General features: G+C 35.4%; 1 protein-coding gene across 1 annotated transcript in view; it reads left to right on the top strand.

Annotated features, from left to right (window-relative positions):
• Positions 1-21,561, top strand: part of MYO9A (myosin IXA) — a 269,955-nt gene that overhangs the window by 195,222 nt on the left and 53,172 nt on the right. The window contains exons 32-33 of the mRNA XM_029952268.1: positions 6,558-6,669; positions 9,465-9,526. Of these exons, the coding sequence (XP_029808128.1) occupies positions 6,558-6,669; positions 9,465-9,526 (174 nt within the window). The remainder of the gene's footprint in view (positions 1-6,557; positions 6,670-9,464; positions 9,527-21,561) is intronic.

Here is a 21,561-nt window from a genome sequence, read left to right as displayed (position 1 = left end):
AAAGAATGAGGTATGCCTATAAATAACATTAGAAGTGAAAATGGGAGCTTTATAACTGATGCCACTGAAATACTAAGGACCTGGGGCATCTAGGTGGCTCAGTCAGCTAAGTAGCTGACTTCGGCTCAGGTCATGATCTCACAGTCTGCGGGTTCAAGCCCCACGTCAGGATCTGTGCTGACATCTTAGAGACTGGAGCCCACTCCGGACCCTGTGTCCTCCTCTCTCTCTACCCCTCCCCCACTTGCACCGTCTTCCCTCCTCTCAAAAATAAATAAACATCAAAAAAGTTTTTAATAAAAAAAATACTAAGGTCTTAAGAGACTACTATTAATGATTATGTGACAAAAAGTAGATAACCTAGAAGAAATTGATACATTCCAACAAGTCAAACAAGACTGAATCAGGAAAAATAGAAAATCTGAACAAACCAATAACAAATAAAGAGATTAAGTCACAATAAAAAACCTCACGACACAGAAAAGCTTCACTGGCAAATTCTTCCAAACATTTAAAACAATTAATTTTGTTTCTCTTTATCTAGTTTATGGTACAAAATTAGGTTGTTTATTTGAGATCCTTCTAATATTTAATATATGCATGTTGCCATGAACTTTCATCTCAGAACTGCTTTTGTAGATATTTTGTAGATATTTTGTAGATATTTTGTAGGTATTGGTGGCTGCGTTTCTATTTTCATTTATTTTGAGGTAATTTTTTTTATTTCTTCTTTCACTCACTGACTGTCCAAAAGTGTGTTTAGTTTCAACATATTTGTAGACTTTCAAACTTTCCTCTTGTCAATTTCTGGTTTCTTTCCAATGTTGTCTGAAAATACAATTTGTATGACTTCAGTTTTCTTAAATTTGCTAAGACTTGTTTTGTGTCCTGTCACTATGATCTTACAGAATGTTCCATGTGCACTTGTGGAGAATGTGCATTTTGTTGCACTGGATGAAATGTTCTATACATTCATGTTAAGTCCATTTGGTCTAGGGGCATCTGAGTGGCTCAGTCGGTTGCACGTCCGGCTTCAGCTCAGGCCATGATCTCACGGTTCATGGATTCAAGCCCCGCATCAGACTCTGTACTGACAGCTAGCTCACAGCCCAGAGGCTGCGTCAGATTCTGTGTCTCCCTCTCTCGCTGACCCTCCCCTGCTCGCACTGTCTCTCTCTGCCTCTCAAAAATAAATAAAAAACATTAAAAAATTTTTAAAAATAAATAAAAAACATAAAAAGAATTAAAAAAAAATAGTCCATTTGGTCTGAAGGATGTTCCGATGCCAATATTTTCTTGTTGACTTTCTGTATGGATGATGTGTTCCTTTTTAAAAGTTGGATAATGAAGCCCCATACTATTATTGTGTTGTTTATTTCTCCTTTCTAATCATTATGTTAGTATTTGCTTTATTTAGGTGCTTTAATGTTGGGAGAGTATCAAATTATTATCTCTTATATAATGAACCCTTTATTGTGATAATATGTCCTTCTTTGTCTCATTATCGTTTTGGCTTTAAGTATATTTTAATTGATAGAAATTTGGCTACTTCACTTTCTTTGATTTCCACTTGCATGGAATTAATATCTTCTTCCATTCCTTAACATTGAGCTTCTGTGTGTCTTCAGAGCTGAAAAGAGTCTCTTATAGGCAGCAAATGGTTGGGTCTTGTTGTGTTTGTGTGTGTGTGTGTGTGTGTGTAACTCATCCAGCCACTCTGTTCCATTTGATTGGTGAATTCAACCCATTTCCATGTAGAATGATTACTTATACATAAAGAATTACTACTACCATCTAATTGTTCCCTTTCTGGCTGCCTTATACCTCCGTTTGTTCTTTCCTCCTCTATAGCTTTGTAAATTGGTGGTATGCTCTGTCCCCCATGTCTGGTGTTTAGTTTTGCTTTGTTTTCTTATGTTTTGTGAATCCACTCTAGATTACTGCTTTGTGGTTACCATGAGGTTTACACAGAACCTCTCAAAAATAAAGCCAATAAACTTTCAGTTTATGCTGAAAGCAAGTTATTGTCACTTGTTGATAAAATCTTCACTCTTTTATTCCTCCCGTTTCATGTTTTCAATGTCACAATTTACCTCTTTTTATACTGTGCATTTAACAAATTATAGTTAATTGTAGTTATTTGTAAGACTCTGCCTTTAATCTTATACTATAGCTGTTAATACATTAACCTACTGTAGTATTGGAATTTTCTGTTCTGACTATATTTTCACCTTCACTGACATGTTGTATACTTTTATATACTTTCATGTTGTTGAGTAGTATCTTTCTGATTCCATTTGAAGAGCTCCTTTCAGCATTTATTTTAAGGCAGTTCTAGTGGTGAACCTTCATCTTCCTTGAAACTCTCACCCACTAGTTCTAATATCCCTTGATGATTCTTGATTGCATCAGTTATTGCTGTGATGGTTGCCAAATAGTATTTTTTAAAATTTCATCAATTTATTCTATATTCATTAGTTGAATTTTTGTGATAAAGCTGACTATTTCCTTCCTATTCATAGCTTGAAGGAGCTCCCACTGAATTTGTGACAATTTCAGCATAAAATAAATGACTATAAAAGATTATAATCCATTGAGTAAAATAAAAATCTATGACTGACATAAACATTAAAAAAATGTTTTTAATGTTTATTTTTATTTTTGAGAGAGAGAGACTGAGTACAAATGGGGGAAGGATAGAGAAAGAGGGAGAAACAGAATCTAATCCAAGCACCAGGCTCCAAGCTCTTAGTATAGAGCCTGATGCAGGGGTCAAGCCACAGACCATGAGGTCATGACCTCAGCTGACATGACATCAGACGCTTACCCAACTGAAACACCCAGGTGCCCCATAAACAATTTCTTTTTGAAGAGTATTTCTTTCACTAATAAATATTAAATTTATATTATTAAAACATCTTTTGAAAAGTGTATATACTGAAAAGTCTGACTGCTCCTTCCCAATCTTGTCCTTTATAGGTATATACTGTTAGTTTCTTATTTATCTTCCCAATGTTTCTTTATCCAATGTAAAACATAAGGCATATGTTTATTTTCTAAACTTTCTCACTTGAAACATAGCATATTATATAATAATACCATAAAAGTCCTTGTGTTTTGCTTTTACCATTGAACAAATTGCTTAGAAAATCACTCTACGTCTCTGGTAGATAGAAGAAGTCTTGCTTAAGTTTCTTGTCCCTTGGTTTTTCAATCAGTCATCTGGCTACTGCAGTAAAGGTATTTTACAGTTGGAATTAAGATTGCTAATCAACTCACTGTTTTTAAAATAAAAAGTGTGTCCTGGATTACGCAGATGAGCCCAGTAAAATCAGGAAAGGAAGTCAGAAGTGTCAAGAGAGAAGTAGTTGAAGAAAGATGCAGAAGAGATAGTTTAGAAGGAAAAGTCAGAGCAAGAGGAAGCGTGATAAGGATGCAGTCTGCTGTTGGTAGCTTTGAAGGTGGAGAAAGGGGAACCATTAGCTGTGGAATGTGAATGGCCTTTAGAAGCTGAGAACACTAACAGCCGGCAAGGAAATAGGACTTCCTCCACAACTGCACGGAACTGAAGTCTGCCAACAACATGAATGAGATTGGAAATAGATTATTCTCCATCGCTTCCAGAAAGGCTACATAGCCCTAGCGGGACCTGATTTTGGCTTGGTGAGACTTGTGTCTGACTTCTGGCCTATAGAATTGGGAAGTTGAGAATGGGTGTTGTTTTAAACTGCCAAGTTTATGGTAATTTGTTACAACAGCAATAGAAAACTAATATAATAGTTGTATGTAGAAATCTGTTTTACAGCTGTCTAATCTTCCTTTCTGGACCATTGGATTGTTTTTAGTCTTATTCTGTTACAGACAATAATGGCACAATGGAAAACTGTATGTGTGTGAGAGAGAATTGGATGGGGATTCCTAGGATTGGAATTCCTGGTCATAGGTAATGTAGGGTTCTGCCTATATTACCTGAGGGATTATCTCATTTCTCAGTTTCAATAATAATATGAAAGTGCATTGTTAAATTTTTAGAATTTTTGCCAGTCTGGCAATAAGGATTGTTATATCTCCCTATAGTTTTAGTTTGCCTTTTTCTTATTATCAGTGAGTTAGAGTGTCTCTCCTTATGCTTAAGTACCATTTACATTTTTTTTCCCTGTGGCATGTACATTTATACTCATTGCCTCTTTTTTGTTGCAGTTTTCATCTATTTATTAATGTTTATGTATTTTGAGAGAGAGGCAGAGTTAGAGGGAGAGAGAATCCCAAGCAGGCTTTGCATGGTTAGCAAAGACCCCGGTGCAGGGCTAGAGCTCACGAGCCAGGAGATCATGACCTGAGCTGAAACCAAGAGTCCAATGCTTACCAACTGAGCCACCTACGTGCCCCAAGATGTCACCGTTTCTACATTCTAATTTCCCCTTTATGTTGGATCTTTTTATCTTGTTCCATTAATTGATCTCAATATTTATGAGCCATTCTACATTACTTTAATTATTGAGCTTTTATTATTTATAATTGGTAAGTCCTCTGTAATTTTCTTTTACAAATATTTTCTAGCTATTCTTACTTATTTTTCCATATGAACTTTGAATTCAGTTGTCTGAATTCAAGAGAAGAAATCTAGCAGTACTTTTACTTAGACTACTTTAACTGATATCTTTATGATTTTGGATCTTTTCTGTGTCTAAGTATTTTTATGTCCATTAAGAGGGCTTTAAAGGTTTTTACATACCGTTTTTTAAAAATATTTCATGTTATATTTATTAGTGGGTATTTAAGCAGAGATAATCACTATAGTTAACCATATGATGTATATCCTTCCATACTTTTTCTGTACTTATATAAACTCTTTAGTAGTTTTCAAAATGTGATTTGCAGAGGTTTCTGAGATGCTTTCAGGGATTTTGCAAAATTAACACTATTTTCATAATAATCGTGACATTATTTTCCTTTTTCATGGAGTTGACAGAAAAGGAATCATGGGTAAACTGCTGACAACTTAGCACAAATCAAGGCAGTTTCTCCACATGGGAATATGGGAAGTATGCAGTAGCTGCACACGATGGTTGTTTCAAAAAAATCACTTGTACAATTGAACTATGAACAGATCCAGCCTTTTATCAAACTGTAACAAAATTCATATGACCTAAAATTCACCATTTCAACCATTTAAAGTATAGACTTTGGTGGGTTCCAGTGTATTGACTATATTTGGCAACTATCACACTATATAATTCCAGAACATCCTCCTCATGGCCAAAAGAAATTCTGAACTCATTGAACAGTCTCTCCCATTCCCTCTTCCCTCAGTCCTGACAATCATTAATCCAGTTTCTTGTCTCTGTGGATTTTTAATGGATGTTTCATTAGGGGGAAAAATCATAAAATATTGGCCTTTTGTGTCTGTTTTCTTTCATTTAGCATACTGTTCTCAAGATTCATCCATGTTGTAGCATGTGCAGTATTCCTTTTTATAAGCAAATAATATTCCATTATATAAATATATTTTATTTTATTTATCCGTTCATCAGTTTATTGACTTTGGGATTTTGTTTGTAGAGTTTTTATGGTATATTATTATCTAAAAGGACAATTAAATTACTCTTCTGTTTTCCAATTTCATACTTGTATGAAGGTGGATTTTCTTCTATTGTTTCAAACTAACCTGCATACTAAAAGATTGAGTCCAGAAATAGATAAGAAAATGGAGGTTTCTTTAAGTAATCCAGACATAAAAGAGATTTACAAAAATGTAAAACAATACCCCTCTTGTCACCCCTTTGATTTAGACATATAGTTATTTTCCATAAAAATGTTACTTATGTTAGCATGTAATATGTTTAATGTTAATGTTAAATGGATTGGATACTTAAAATTTACTTCAGTTTAATTTTTTAAATTTATTTTTAAATAAATATATTTTTTAAGTGTTTTATTTATTTTTGAGAGAGAGCACAAGCAGGAGCAGGGAAGGGACAGAGAGAGAGGGGCAACAGGAGATCCAAAGCAGGCTCTGCGTGACTGCAGCAGGCCTGATGTGAGGCTCAAACTCACAAACTATTAAATCATGACCTGAGCCAATGTCAGATGCTCAACCAACTAAGCTACCCAGACACCCCTAAGTTTTAATTTCTAATATGGTATATATTGATAGGTATGACTCACACTAAAGTTCTTTGAGGTCATTATTAATTTGCAGAATTGGAAAAGGCTCTTGAGACTAAAATATAAATTTGAGGACCACTGTTTTTTATCATTTAAAATGCTGATTTAGAGTCACGTAAGACAGCTCTTGTATGTTTATAGCATTGCTTTCTATTTTCGTACAAATTGATCTTGTTTCTCTACTAGATTGTTACAGATTGTTAAGCTTTTTGAAAGTAGGGACCACATAAATTGCTTTTATTTAGTTTCTCAGAAGATCATATTTACTCCTGGAGTAATTGCCCATTGAAGACTTGGGGATTGAAGGATTTCCATTGGCTGACCATGGTAGGGCCGCATTTGCTATGCTGAGTTTAAAATAAATGCTCTGTATGTATTTTTTTATTCAGGTGGAAGAGCACAATGGTCACATCTTTAAGGCCACCCAGTATAGCATCCCTACGTACTGTGAGTACTGTTCTTCTTTGATATGGATAATGGACCGAGCCTCTGTTTGCAAATGTAAGTATGAGTGCTCTTTTTTTTTTTTTAAAGGAATTCATTCATCTTTATTGCAGCAATTCCAAACATTTCACCATGAACCTCATTTTTGCTATAAAATCTTGTCACATCTGGCAGAACACAGGTACTTTGTGAGACACCCATATATCCATTCGTTGAAGTGCAAAATAAAGTCCAGAGACCTGAACTGACTTCTCTAGGTTCTCAGGGGTCCTGCTTTAAGCTTGTGGCCAAGAAGTATCTAGGCCCTCCTGTAAGGACTCAATACCAAAAGCCATACTACCAAAAGCTTTTTATCCACATTTAGTAGCCTGAAGGGCCAATTTGTGTTTCTTTGAAGCAAGAGGAAGATCTCTTCTGAGGGAAGACAATTACCCTCTCACTGTACAGTATTTTTATTTAGCCAATATGAGTGATCTTTGAGAAATTTTTTTAACCATTTGATATTTCTAAGTTTACTTATATCTTTTTTAACATAAAAGAGTAATTCACACTTCCTGATTCTTTAACCTCATTTCACTGTACTCTATCACCTACTCCCTGTAGCCAAAATTTTGTGTTGTTTGGTCATTGTACTTGCAGCTTACTTTATATGAAATGCTCTTCTCCCAAATGTTAGTATGACTTACTATTTCAGTTAATCTGTCTTCACTCAAATGTTAACCTCTTAGAGAGCTCTTTCCTTACTGTTGTATCTAAATGCCACTCTGTCCCCTAGTTCTCTGTTCCTTAATTCCCTGTCCTCTTCCTCAGCATAATAGTCTTCATAGCACTTATCACTACCCCAGATTATATGAAGTATTTGTTTTCTTGTTTGTCAGGCTGTCCCATTAGAAAGACCTATAAGGCCAGGAAACCTAATTGTTCCTTATGTATCACCAGTGCCTAGAACAGTTCTGGTATTAAAATTTTTGATAAATATTTGTTAGGTAGATGGACCTATAAATGGATGGATGAATTAATGAAAATATTATTAGACTGTAACCAAGAAAGTACTTTTTTCTACCTGTAATCTTCTTTTTCAAAACTTTAAAAAAAAATTTATTTGAGAGAGAGAGAGCAAGTGGGGAAGGGGCAGAGAGGGAAAGAGAAAATCCCAAACAGGCTCTGAGCTGTCAGCACAGAGCACAGCAGGGGGCTCAAACTCACAAACCGTGAGATCACACCCAAGTTGAAATCAAGAGTCAGATGCTTAACCAACTGAGCCCACCCAGGTACCTCTGTAATATTTTTTTTAATTGCTTATTTATTTTGAGAGAGAGGGAGGGAGGGAGGGGGGGGAGAGAGAGAGGAGAGAGGAGAGGAGAGGAGAGGAGAGAGAGAGAGGGAGAGAGAGGGAGAGAATCCCAAGCAGGATCCATGCTGTCAGGCAGAGCCCATTATGAGGCTTGATCTCATGAACTGTGAGATCATGATCTGAGCTGAAATCAAGAGTTAGATGCTTTACCGAATGAGCCACCCAGGAGCCCCTCTCCTATAATCTTCTCTTCAGAATATATAAGTCTGAGAATGTGAATAGAGACTTTTCATAGGTTATCTTGGTTCTGGGTGCTAACTTACAGAAGACCTTTGGATTCTATTCCTGTCATGCCATATATCTGTTGTGGTGGTTTCAGTAATTCTGTGAGGTTTTGTTTACTAGTGACCTAGAACTGAATGAATGAAATACTGGGAAGGGCTGTGTCCAGTAGGACAAGGATGAAAATCATGTTCACCATCGTGGAATCACCATTATTAGATATGTTGACTTGTTCTAATCATTCAACAATGGTTTCTTTGTTTTATTATAGATAATCTAAAAATTTATAGTAACAGCAAAATAGGAAGTAGTTTGCCATTAACGTGACTGTATAATGTTAGTCTGAATCCAGTAGGTTTGGTATAAATGTCTCCGTGTTTTAAAACTGAAAATGGAAAAAATCTGCTTTTTTAGGACTCGGGTGGACTTGGTTTGATTTCTAAATAGAATTAACTTTCTTTGTGATTATACTGGTTATTTCACCAGCACAATGATTATAGCCTCTCCTATTTGATCTCGATCTTGAAAACCTCACAAGTTACATTTTAGGAGCTCAAAAAAAATACGTAGGTGTTGATATTGAGTAGCTAGAGCTTGTATAGCAAAATGATATTGGTCAGATATGTTTTCAGTATTCTCCTCTCACTGCTTCTTCTCACTATGAACTAACAACCCTCCTCTCTGCTGCTCCAAGGAATAATTTCTCTTCTGAAACTTCTGTCTTTTTTCCCAGTCATAATTGATATTGCTTATATTCTGATTTCTCAGAGCTCTACTCTGGACTTTCTAAGATAATAATAAGGCCTTTCTTAATGTGCTACCCAACTTATTTCCATTTCAGTAAGGGTCTTTGGTGGTTATGCCTTTCTTACTCCTTGGAATAATTCTTAATAGGTATTTTTGGCACTTTAGCAGGTTGCAGAGCCAGGTATATTAGGAGGGCATAATGACTAATTCGTGAGTCAGGTCAGAAAAGTAGAAAATACTCTTTAGGAATATGGCGGGTGCAGGAAGGAGAAGCAGGCAGTCGTGAAAGATTAAAGGCTTTTTCATTGACAGTAGTTAGAAATTTTAGGCATATTTTTCAACTTCATTTTTCTAAATAGAATGGGTTAAAATACTTTTTTATTCTAATACTGTACAAAGAATATATATATTATAGCAGTCTCAAATTTAAAGAAAATATTTATGTCCAAAATAAAGTTGTAAACTTTTTAAGTTCTTGTCATTGGTGTACAAGCTTTTAAAAATGCTGTATTCTTAATCTGTTTTTCAGTATGCAAATATGCTTGCCATAAGAAATGCTGTCTGAAAACCACAGCCAAGTGCTCTAAAAAGGTAAGAAATTATCACCTATGAGTAGTAAATAACAGATCTGATGGTCTTTTCTACCTCTTGAAAGTCCTCTTTGATGGTTTTGTGGAGCAGTGGTTTTCAAACTTCTTGATCACAAATCACAGAAATACACTTTATGTCATGATCCAGCATACATTTATATAGGGACATGTATATATAATTAAATTGATTTTCCTGGGACTCTATTTACCTATCCTATTTGGGAGAGCTACTAAACTGGTTGCACAACCAACAGCATATTAAAACACTACTTTTAAAGATTTCCCATTTCATTAAATGCTCATCAGTCTTCCTAGAAATTACCTTGAAAGTGGCAGGCTATAACTAAAGATTTTAACATTAACAACAAAATTCACCAGCCCACTTGGTGTTTTTACATATTTTTACTTGTGTACACAGAGATATAAAAGGTATTAAACGTGTGCTTTGACACTTTATCTTCAAGGAAGGAATAATTTTTGAAAGCTTTTAGGCTTTTATTGCTATATAATCACATTATTTTCACTTATTAGTCCTGTATGGACAGTTGTAACAATACTATACAAATCTGAACTGTAATGTAAATGTGTATGTTGTTTACAACCCAAGTACAGTATTTGCATCTGTTCCAAATTAGTGGACAAATTATGGCAAAGTGGGACATTTCATTCTTGCTTAGGTGGAATAGCTTGTGGCAGACTATTACTCATGCTGAGAACACATGAAAAAACTGTTGCCGCACATCAGAGAGCCGCCCAGGCAGGTTGGACTTTTGTTGGAGTGTAGATCCTAGAGAGAAGATAATTGTAGAATAGTGAATCTATGTCTGTGAGATGTTTTTCTCCTAGTAGGAATTTGTCAGTTTTTGCTGTAGAACAAGAAACCACAATTCCAGGCAGAGGACCACATTTTTTTTTTAAAGAGTATTCCTTTTTAAAAAATTTTTTAATGTTTTATTTAGTTTTGATACAGAGAGAGACAGCATGAGACCGGGAGGGTCAAAGAGAGAGAGAGGGAGACACAGAATCTGAAGCAGGCTCCAAGCTCTGAGCTGTCAGCACAGAGCCCGACACGGGTCTCAAACCCACCAACGTGAGATCATGACCTGAGCCAAAGTCGGAGGCTTAACTGACTGAGCCACCCAGGCGCCCTAAGGACCACATTTAAGAGTCGGAGAAATCAGCAAAACTTTTAGGAATCTCATAGGGCAGTGGAGACAAAAGTTGGAATTTGGATTGCCAAGACCAGAGGGATCCTGTTCCAGGTGTAACCCTTTAACTCAGAGGCTTTCCCCTCAGGACATTTTTCTGAATTCTTAAGCTACATAGGGTAAAAGACTAAGAAGCTACACTGGAAAAAAGATTAATAGAGTTTTCTACATTGCTAAGGAAAGAAAAATTGGAGTTCTGTGATTCACCTTCGGAGAGGGACCCTACTGAGTATCCTAGACTCTCAGTGAGACCTCTAAAGAGCTGTACTCTCGGAGAGGGAGTGAATCATTAATAGGCTGGACATTATAAAAGCTGAAAAATACCTTTGAGGAACTTTTTGATTAGATTAAGATGATCTTTTCCTTAATTTGGCTACCCACCAGAGAATAGGGTGAATCCGCTCTAAAGAGAGATAACATCATCCAGAACCTTTATATTTTATCTGTACATAATATCAGATAGTAAGAAATGAGACAGAGAAAAAACACATAATCAGTATCAGTAGACTCATAGATGACCCAGTTACTGAATTATCAGACATGGACTTAAAATTTTTTTAAACTAATATGTTGAAATATAGATAAAAAGAAAATTTCTTCCTTTTATCAAAAAGCTGAAATATACATTTAAAAAAGAGGCAAATGGAGATTCTAAAAATAAAAAATGTAATTCAAATTATAAACTCAAAAGATGGGCTCAGCAGCATATTGGTCATAGGAGAAGATTGATAAGCTGAAAGGTCAGTAGAAATCTGTAAGTGCAGAGAGCAAAAAAAAAAAAGGGGGAAAATACAGAGATAAACATAAGGGACATATAGGAAAAGATGAAAGGTTCTTAAATGTGGGTAATTGGAGTCCAGGAAGAAAGGAACATGAATAAGGGAAAAACAACATTTTAAGAGATGGTGACCAACACATCAAGTCACAGGTTCATGAACCATTTTTAACCTAAAGCGAAATAAATACAAAGGAAGCTACACCAGATGGACACTTCTCCAAATGGAAGGAAAAAATAATTCCTTAAAAGCAGTCTGAAAGGGCAAAAAAACACAAAAACAAAAAAACACTGCTAAAGCAGTAGTGAAGAAAACTGACAACTGGCTTCTTGAAAGAAAGGATGGAAGCCAAAAGACAGTGGCTTGGCATGTTTTGAATGTTATAATAAAATAAAGCTAACTCAGAATTTTGTAACTTGTAAGAAGAACTTTCAAAAGTGAAAATGGGGGTGCCTTGTTGGCTCAGTCAGTTAAGCATTTTGATTTTGGTTCAGGTCATGATGATCTCATGGCTCGTGGGATTGAGCCTCATGTTGGGCTCTTTGCTGACAGCACAGAGCCTGCTTGGGATTTTCTCTCACCTTCTCTTTGCCCCTCCTCAACTCGGGTGTGAGCGCGCGCGCGCACACACACACACACACACACACACACACACACTCTCTCTCTCTCTCTCTCTCTCTCTCTCTCTCTCTCAAAATAAAGGAATTAACATTAAAGAAAAAAGTGAAAATGATTTGAAGATATTTTCAGACAAAGACTCATAATATATCACCAGCAGACTTGCACTAAAAGAAATACTAAGGGAAGTACTCCAGGCAGAAGTAAAATGATCTTGGATAGAAACAGAAATATAGGAAAGAATGAAGAAAAATGTGAAGAGTAAATAATATTTGTAAATCTAAATGAATATTGACTAAAAACACAATAATGTCTTATAACGCTTAAAATATATAGTGACCCTTGAACAACAGGGGTTTGAACAGCATGGGTCTACTTATTTGTGGATAAATATAGTTATATAAGTGTATTTTCTTATGATTTTCTCTGTTTTCATGTTTCTTTAATTTGGAGAGAGTGCACAAGCTGGGGAGAGGCAGAGAGAGAGGGAGTCAGAGGATCCCAAGCAGGCTCCATACTGTCAGCACAGAGCCCAACACTGTGCTTGATCTCATAAACGATAAGATCATGATTTGAGCTGAAATCAAGAGTTAGATGCTTGGCCAACTGAGCCACCCAGGCGCCCCTTCCTTATGATTTTCTTGATAACGTTTTCTTTTCTCTAGCAGTATACTTCATCATAAGAACACAATATATAACACATACATGACCTGTAAAAATGTGTTAATCGACTGTTTATGATATCAGTAAGGTTTCCAGTCAGCCATAGGCTATTAGTAGTTAAATTTTAGAGGATTCAGAAGTTATATGCAGGTTTTTGGCTGCATAGGAAATTGTGCCCTTAACTCCTACATTATTTAAAGGCCAACTATATAGAATTAAACTGCCTGACAACAGTAACAACTCAAAAGGTAGTTGGGTAAATGGAGTTAAACTATACTAAGGTCCCTGGGTTTTCTGGGAAGTGGTTAAAGTGTTCAAAATACATTAGACTTAAATATGTTATGGATATTTGTTGTAGTCTTTAAAATGACCACTAACAGGATAGCAAATGAATATATGTCTTAAAAGCTAATAAAGATGGGAGAATGGAAGAACAAAAAATATTTGATTAATCTAAATGAAGACGAGAAATGAGAGGAACAAACAAATAAGGTCAGAAAAGAAAATATGTAGCACATTGGTAGGTATAAGTCCAAAAATATTGGAGATTATGTTAAACATTAATAGGCAAGATACTTCCAGTTAGAAGACAAAGTTAAAACCAACTATAAAATCTCAGTGATACGCTGTTTACAAGCAACATTCTTAAATATAAAGATACAGAAAGGCTAAAAGCAAAAGGATAGATTTGTTTGCAAAGACTAACAAACAGAAAGGTGGTGTACCTATACTAATACTAATGTGTATTTTAGGGCAAAAAACATTTCAGATGAAGATGTTTTGTAATGATAAAATGGTCATCCCATTAAGGTGATATAAAAATTCTAACCTTATTTATTTTTTTCAATATTTATTTTTGAGAGAGACAGAGACAGAGAATCCAAAGCAGGTTCCAGGCTCTGAGCTGTTAGTATAGAGCCTGATGCAGGGCTCAAACCCATAAACTGTGAGATCATGATGTGAGCCAAAGTTGGACACTTAACTGACTGAGCCACCCAGGCACCCCAAAAATTCTAGCATTAGAAGACACCTACTATTATTGCTTCAGTATCTAGCAGACAAAAATTTAATAGGGATGCAAATGATAGGAAAACAAAATGAAAAAACTTGACCTAGTTGATGTGTACTGAACCCTGCAGTCTTCTCAAGTGCACATGGGACCACTGAGAAAATTGATTGTATGTTGGGTTATAAAGCAAGTCCTTATAAATTTCGAGAGGATTGAAAATGTTGAGAGTACACTTTTTGACCCAAGTGATATTAAGCTCTAAATCAACATAAAGATAACTAGATAATCCTCAGGTACTTGGAAATTAAGCAATATCCTTATAAATTAAAATAAAAATGAAAAAATATTTTGAACTAAATGATAAAGTATGAATAGGTACAAAAGTATGGGTACAAAAGTTGTGATTAGAGGACTGTTTATAGCTATTTTAAATATATAGTTAGAAAGGATCTAAAGAAATGATCTAAACTTCTATCTCTGTAAGATTGGGAAAAATAACCACAGCATGTTTAATCCAAAGGCAGTAGATAATAAATAGAAGATAATAAATAGATAATAAAGATAAATAAATGAAGTCAAATCTACAAAGTCAAATTTTAGTGCTTTGGAAAGACTAAAACAGTGGATAAACTTTTAGCAAGAGTGATTAATAAAAAGAACTTTTAAAAAACAAATTGTCATCATAAAAAAATATGTATCATTACAGATGCTGTATACATTAAAAAGGAAATGAAAGGCTAGTAATGGATACTTGATGCTAAAAAATATTGAGAATTTATTTACACTAAGGAAAATAGAAGTTCTGAAGTGTCATATCAATTAAAATAGTCAGTAATTAAAAATCTTCCCACCAAGAAATTCTAGGCCTGATGTTTTCTTAACTACTTCACAATATTTAAAAAAGAAACAACACCAGATTTCTATAAATCCTGCCAGTGAATGATAAAAGAGTGACTACTTCACAACTTTTCCCCCCAAAACTGACTTATGAAGATAGTGAAACCTTAAAGTCAAACATGAAGGGATATTACAATAAAGGAAAATTGCAGGTCAGTTTATATCATAGCATATATATAAAAAAATTGTAAACTATTAGCACTTAAATCTGTGTTAATGGTAAAAAATGGAAAAAAAATTTGTGGTAAGTTGGTTTTTATTCTCAGAATATAAAGTTGGTTTATCATTCAAAAATCAAGTCCTGTGAACTTCCTCTGAAGATGGTGGAGTAGGAAGATTCTGAGCTCACCTCATCCCATGGACACAACTAGATAATACCACATCAGCATAAATAACTTAAAAAATGACCCAAAGACTGGCAGAATGAGGCCACATCAAAGAGGGTAGGAAGAATGGAGCTGTGGTGGGAGCTAAATGGACCCATAGAACTGTGTCGGAGAGAGGGACTCCATGGTCACAAAAAGGGGAAGGACCTATGCCAGGTACCCCAGGCATGGGGTACTCACATAGGGAAGACATATCCTCATAGCATTTGACTTTGAAAACCAGAAGAACAATCAGTGGAGCTTAACACTAGTAAATTTAAAAACCAGTGGGTTGGCTCTGGGGGAGGTGGGAGAGTAGAGCCCCCACCCTTACAGAGATGGAAGAACAAACAGCCCTGCTGAGATACAGCACAGCAGCAGCAGCTTGAAAAATGCATTGGGTATATGGGAAGGATATTTATTTACTAATCTCAGAACATGTGCTGAAGAGGCGGGATCTTTCGCAATCTTCTCCAAGAACAGAAGAGCTGGTGGGTGCCATTTCCTAACCTGCCCCCCAGCCTAGATATACCAGCTCTTATGAGAACCAGCACTGCAGCAACACTTTCCACTTTTGCTAACAGTGCATCCTGCCCCCATGTTCGCCTGCAGAAATGTCCCTTCCAGTATACCCTAGATCAGAGCCCATCCAAAGTGGTGCCTTTGACCCTGGCAATGTGCAAGAAACCCTGACAAGGACTGGCACCACGCCAAACTGACTCCTGCCTCAAGGAAAGCAGAAGATAACCACATAAACCAGTACAGCTACAGCCCAGCAGTGGTCTGAGTTCAGACATCAGGTCTGACTGCAGGCCCTGCCAACCAACAAAAGCTTTTCAGGAGACAATACAGGGAAAGCACCCTGTAGTTTGGTGCTGCTGCATCTCTGGCCAACTCTTGGTCTGAATCAACTTAAAGGCTAAGGTGGCCTCAGAGTGGCCCATTAGCAACACAGAGGCCAAACCTGGCTCACAACAGGCAGTGAGAGCCATTGCAGATGACTGGACTAAAGGCAAACACGTCTCAGCCACAACAGCAGGGTACATGCAACATACATAGGAGACATCCCTGAAGCACCAGGTTCTGGTGAACAGCAGACAATGCACTGTAGGCCATTACAGGACCTCTTCATAAAGTCATCAATTTCAAGAGCAGGAGATGTAGTGCACTTTCTTAACACAGGAACAGATGCAGAGGTAGACAAAATGAAGAGACAGAAGAATATGCCCCAAATGAAAGAATAGGGCAAAATCATAGCAGGGAAGCAAAACAAAACAGAGAAACTAATATGCCTAATAGGAAATTTAAAGTAATGGTCATAGTGATACTCACTGGACTTGAGATAAGAGTGGAGGAACTCAGTGTGACTCCAACAAAGAGATAGAAAACATGAAAAAGAACCAATCAGAGATTAAGGACCCAATAACTCAAATTAAAAATATACTAGGTGGAATAAATAATACACTAGATAGAAAAACTAGAGGAAGCTGAAGAACAGATCAGCAGAGGACAGAGTAATGGAATGCAATCAAACTGAACAAGGGAGAGAGAGAAATACTATCATAAAAAATGAAAATAGACTAAGGGAACTCAGTAATACCATCAGGTGCAAAAACATCCCCACAATAGGGACACCAAAAAGAAAAGAGAAAGGGGGCAGAAAGTTTATTTGAAGAAATAACAGCTGAAAACTTCCCTAATGTGAAGAAGGAAACAAATCAAGATCCAGGGAGCATAGAGAGCCCCCAACAAAATCAACTCAAGGAAGCCCGCATGAAGACACATATAACTAAAATGGCCAAAAATATTGATAATAGAGATAATTTTAAAAGCAGCAAGAGGAAAGAAAATAAATACAAGGGAGATCACTTAGAGCTTAGTAGCTGATTTTTCAGCAGAAACTCTGTAGGTCATAAGAGAGTGGCATGATATATTGAAAATCCTGAAAAGAAAAAAAACCTGCAACAAAGAATACAGAAAGGCTATGATTCAGAATAGAAGGAAAGATAGAGTTTTCCAGACAAACAGAAATTAAAGGAATTCATCACCACTAAACTAGCCCACCAGAAATGTTTCCTTTCCTTTGTTTGGAAAGAAAGACCATAAATAGTAGGAATAAGAAAAATAGGAAAAGCAGTAATAATAAGTATATCTATAAAAATCAGTCAGGGAACTGACAAAATTAAAGATGTAAAATGTGACACCATATACTTAAAACATGGTGGGGTGGAGTGAGGAATAAAGAATGGAGTCAAATTTAAGTGACCACCAATTTAATAAATATTGCTAAATGCATAAGATATTATATATAAGCCTAATGGTAACTACAAATCACAAACTGGTAATAGATATCCAAAAATAGAGAGAAAGGAATCCAAGTATATCACTAAAGAAAGCCAGCAAATGTATATCACTAAAGAAAGCCAGCAAATTGTGAGAGAAGAGAGCAAGAGAAGGAACAGAGAACTACAAAACAACCATGAACAAGTAACAAAATGACAGTAAGTACATACCTATCAATATTTAACTAGAATGCAAATGGACTAAAATGTTCCAATCAAAAGACATAGAGTGATGGAATGGATTAAAAAGCAAGGCCCATTATATGCTCCCTACAACAGACTTTTCAGACCTGGAAACACCTGCAGATTGAAAATGAAAAAATTGAAGAGCATTTATCATGCAAATGAAAGTGGAAATCCAGGGTAGCAATAGTTATATTGGACAAAATAGACTTTAAAACAAAGACTGTTAACAAGAGACAAAGAAGAACAGTATATAATCATAAAGGAACAATCCAATATGAAGATATAATTGTAGGGGCAGCTGGATGGCTCAGTTGGTTAAGCATCTGACTTCGGCTCAGGTCGTGATCTTGGAGTTCATGAGTTTGAGCTCTGCGTTGGGCTCTGTGCTGACAGCTCAGAGCATGGAGCCTGTTTCAGATTCTGTCTCCCTCCCTCTCTGTCCCTTCCCTACTTGTGCTCTGTCTCTCTTTTCTCTCAAAAATAAACATCAAAAAATATTTTAAAAAGATATAACAATTGTAAATACCTATGCACCCATATACATAAAATAGCTAATAACCATAAATGAAGTAATTGATAGTAATACAATAATAGGAGACTTTAACACCCCATTAATAGATAGATCATACAAACAGAAAATCAACAAGGAAATATTGTTGACTGAATGACACATTGGACCAGATAGATTTAAAAGATATTTTCAGAACATTCTATCCTAAAACAGAAGAATACACATTCTTTTCAAGTGCCCATGGAAAATTCTGCAGAATAGGTTACATATTAGACCACAAAAAAAGTCTCAACAAATTTAGAAAGATTGAAGTCATACCATGCATCTTTTCTGACCACAAACAACGCTATAAAACTAGGAATCAAAAAGAAAAAATCTGGAAAGAATACAAATACATGAGGGTCAAATAATGTGCCATTAAATGATGAATGGGTCAATTAAGAAATGAGAAAGGAAGTCAAACTCATGGATATTAATGAAAATGAAAACACAACATTCCAAAATCCTTGGGGTGCAGCAAATCTTTTTACAAGGGAGGTTTTGAGCAATCCAGGCCTACCTCAGAAAGCAAGAAACATCTCAAATAAACAACCTAACCTTATACCTAAGAGAGCTAGAAAAAGAGCTAGCAGATAAAACTCAAAACTATAGAAGGAAAGAAGTAAAGATTAGAGGAGAAATAAATGAAATAGAAAGTAAGAAAACAATAGAACAGATCAGTGAAACTGGGACCTGATTCTTTGAAAAGATATACAAAATTGATAAACTGTTAGACTCCAGAAGGACTCCGAGTCAGAAGTGAATAACCACTCACACCAGAAAAATACAAAGGATTATAAAAATTTTATGAAAAATTATATGCCAACAATTTGGGCAATCTAGAAGAAAATGGATAAATATATAACCTCTCAAAACTGAATCAGGAAGAAATAGAAAATTTGAACAGATTGGTTACCAACAATGAAATTGAATCAGTAATTGTTAAAACAAAAACAAACAGACAAAAAACCTTCCAACAAACAAGTCCAGGACCAGACAGATTTGCAGGTGAAATCTAGCAAACATCTAAAGAATAATTAATACCTATTCTTCTCAAACTGTTTTAAACAAGAAAAAAGAATGCTTTCAGATTCATTCTGTTAGGCCAGAAATACTCTGAATCAAAACCAGATAAAGACAGTACAGAAAAAGAACTGCAGGCCAATATCTCTGGTAAATATAGATGCAAAAATCCTCAACAAAATATTAACAAAGCAGATTCCACAGTATATTAAAAAAATTATTTACCATGATTGAGTGGGATTTATTCCTGGGATGCAGGAGTGGTTCAAGTTTTTCAAATCAGTTAATGTGATACATCACATCAGCAAGAAAAAGTATAAAAACCATATGACCATTGCAATAGATACAGATAAATAATTTGCCAAAGTTATACCATCCATTCATGATAAAAACCCTCAACAACGTAGGTTTAGAGGGAACATACCTCAACATAATAAAGGCCATATATGAAAAATCTATAGTTAACTTCTTACTCAATGGGGAAAAACAGAGCTTTTCCCCTAAGGTCAGGAAAAAGACAAGAAGGTCAATTCTCACTATTTTTATTCAACATAGTATTGGAAGTCTTAGCTACAGCAGACAGAAATGGAAATAAAAGGTATCAGAATTGCTAAGGAAGAAATAAAACTTTCACTATTTGCAGATGACATAATACTGTATATAGAAAACCAAAAAGCTGCTTGAACTGCTAAATGAATTCAGTAAGATTGTAGAATGCAAAATCAATCTACAGAAATCCATTGCATTTCTATACACTAATAAGTAGCAGAAAGAGAAATTAAGAAAACACTCTCATTTACAATTGCACCAAAAATGGTAATATATCTTGGAATAAACTTAACCAAAGACGTGAAAGTCCTATACTCTGTATGCTGCAAAACAATGATGAAAGAAATTGAAGGTGATATAAACAAATGGAAAGATATTCCATGTCCATGGATTGCAAGGACACATTTTGTTACAATGTTCATACTACCCAAAGCCATCTACTGGCCAAAAGACCAATAAACATGAAAAGTTATCCAATTTCACTAATCATCAGGGAAATACAAATTGAAACTATGTGAGATATATACCCACTTGAATGGCCAAAATGAAAAACATCCTAATAAGGATGTAGAGCACTTTGGACTTCAGTATATTTCTGGTAGGAGTAAAAAGTTGCCATGAGTAATCTTGAAGTTATTGGCAGTCCTTATTAAATATGCACATAAGCATTTGTCTTGACTCTTGACTCAGCAGTACCAGTCCAAGATACATACCCAACAAATGTACATGGATGTTTGTGCCAAAAGACAAATGAAAGACCCTTCATATCAGCGCTATCCGAGACATCCTCAAACTACAAGAACCTAAAATGTCCATCAGCAACAGAATGTACCAACCCCTCCTCTACGGACCCCGGCACAGTGTTTCCACTGTATATAACTTTTGACTTCCCTGAAACTCAACTACTTATCCTGCTGTTGACTATAAGCCTTACCCATTACATAAACAGTTTCTAACACGTTATTTGTATGGTATTACATACTGCGTTCTTATAATAAAGTAAGTAAGAGAAAAGAAGATGTTAAGAGAATCATAAGGAAAGAAAGTACAGTTGCAGGGCTATCCTGTATTTATTGAAAAAAATCCTCATAATTGGACCTGCATGCTCAAACCCTTGTTGTTCAAAGGTCAACTATTTATATAATAGAATATTCCATGAGCTTTAACTATTTTTACTCATAGACATAATGTTAAAGCTAGAAACAAAAAAAGTACATACTGTATTGTATTTAAAGTTCAAGAATGGACAAAGGTAGCTGTATTATGTATTATAATATGTATATATGTATATAAGCTGGTATATGTATTATATGATACCATTAATATAATGTTCAAAAGTAGGTAGAACTTACTTATAACAATAGAAGTACAGATACTGGTTCTTTGTGAAGGGCAGAATACATAGTGCCTGGGATGGTCTTGAGGGGAATTTTATACTGGCGGCTGTATTCTGTTTCTTGATTTGAGTCCTGGTAACAAGTGTGCATCAACTTTGTCAACATCTATCAACCTGTACACTTAGAGTTTTTACACCTTTATGTATGTATGTATGTCATACTTAAATGCATTTTTATTTAAAATCTAAAAGGTAGTGTGGAGGGGAAAATAATTATAAAAATGTATATTGCTTTTACAAAGAAAACGCCATTAAATTTTTTTAGTTAAAAATAGTAAAATCAGTTTTCTCTTGATTTTAAGAAATAGAATTCTTTAGCACATTTGCTTTAAATTAGTTGGTTTCAAATCAAACTGTTTTAAAGGTTTTTTTAAGGGGCACCTGGGTGGCTCAGTAGGTTAAGTATCCAACTTTGGCTCAGGTCATGAACTCGCTGTTCATGAGTTTGAGCCCT

The sequence above is a fragment of the Suricata suricatta genome, chromosome 9 (genome assembly GCF_006229205.1).
Source record: "Suricata suricatta isolate VVHF042 chromosome 9, meerkat_22Aug2017_6uvM2_HiC, whole genome shotgun sequence".
Classification (NCBI taxonomy): domain Eukaryota; kingdom Metazoa; phylum Chordata; class Mammalia; order Carnivora; family Herpestidae; genus Suricata; species Suricata suricatta.
The sequence above is the reverse complement of the archived record's forward strand: the minus strand, read 5'-3'. Positions and strand labels throughout refer to the sequence as shown.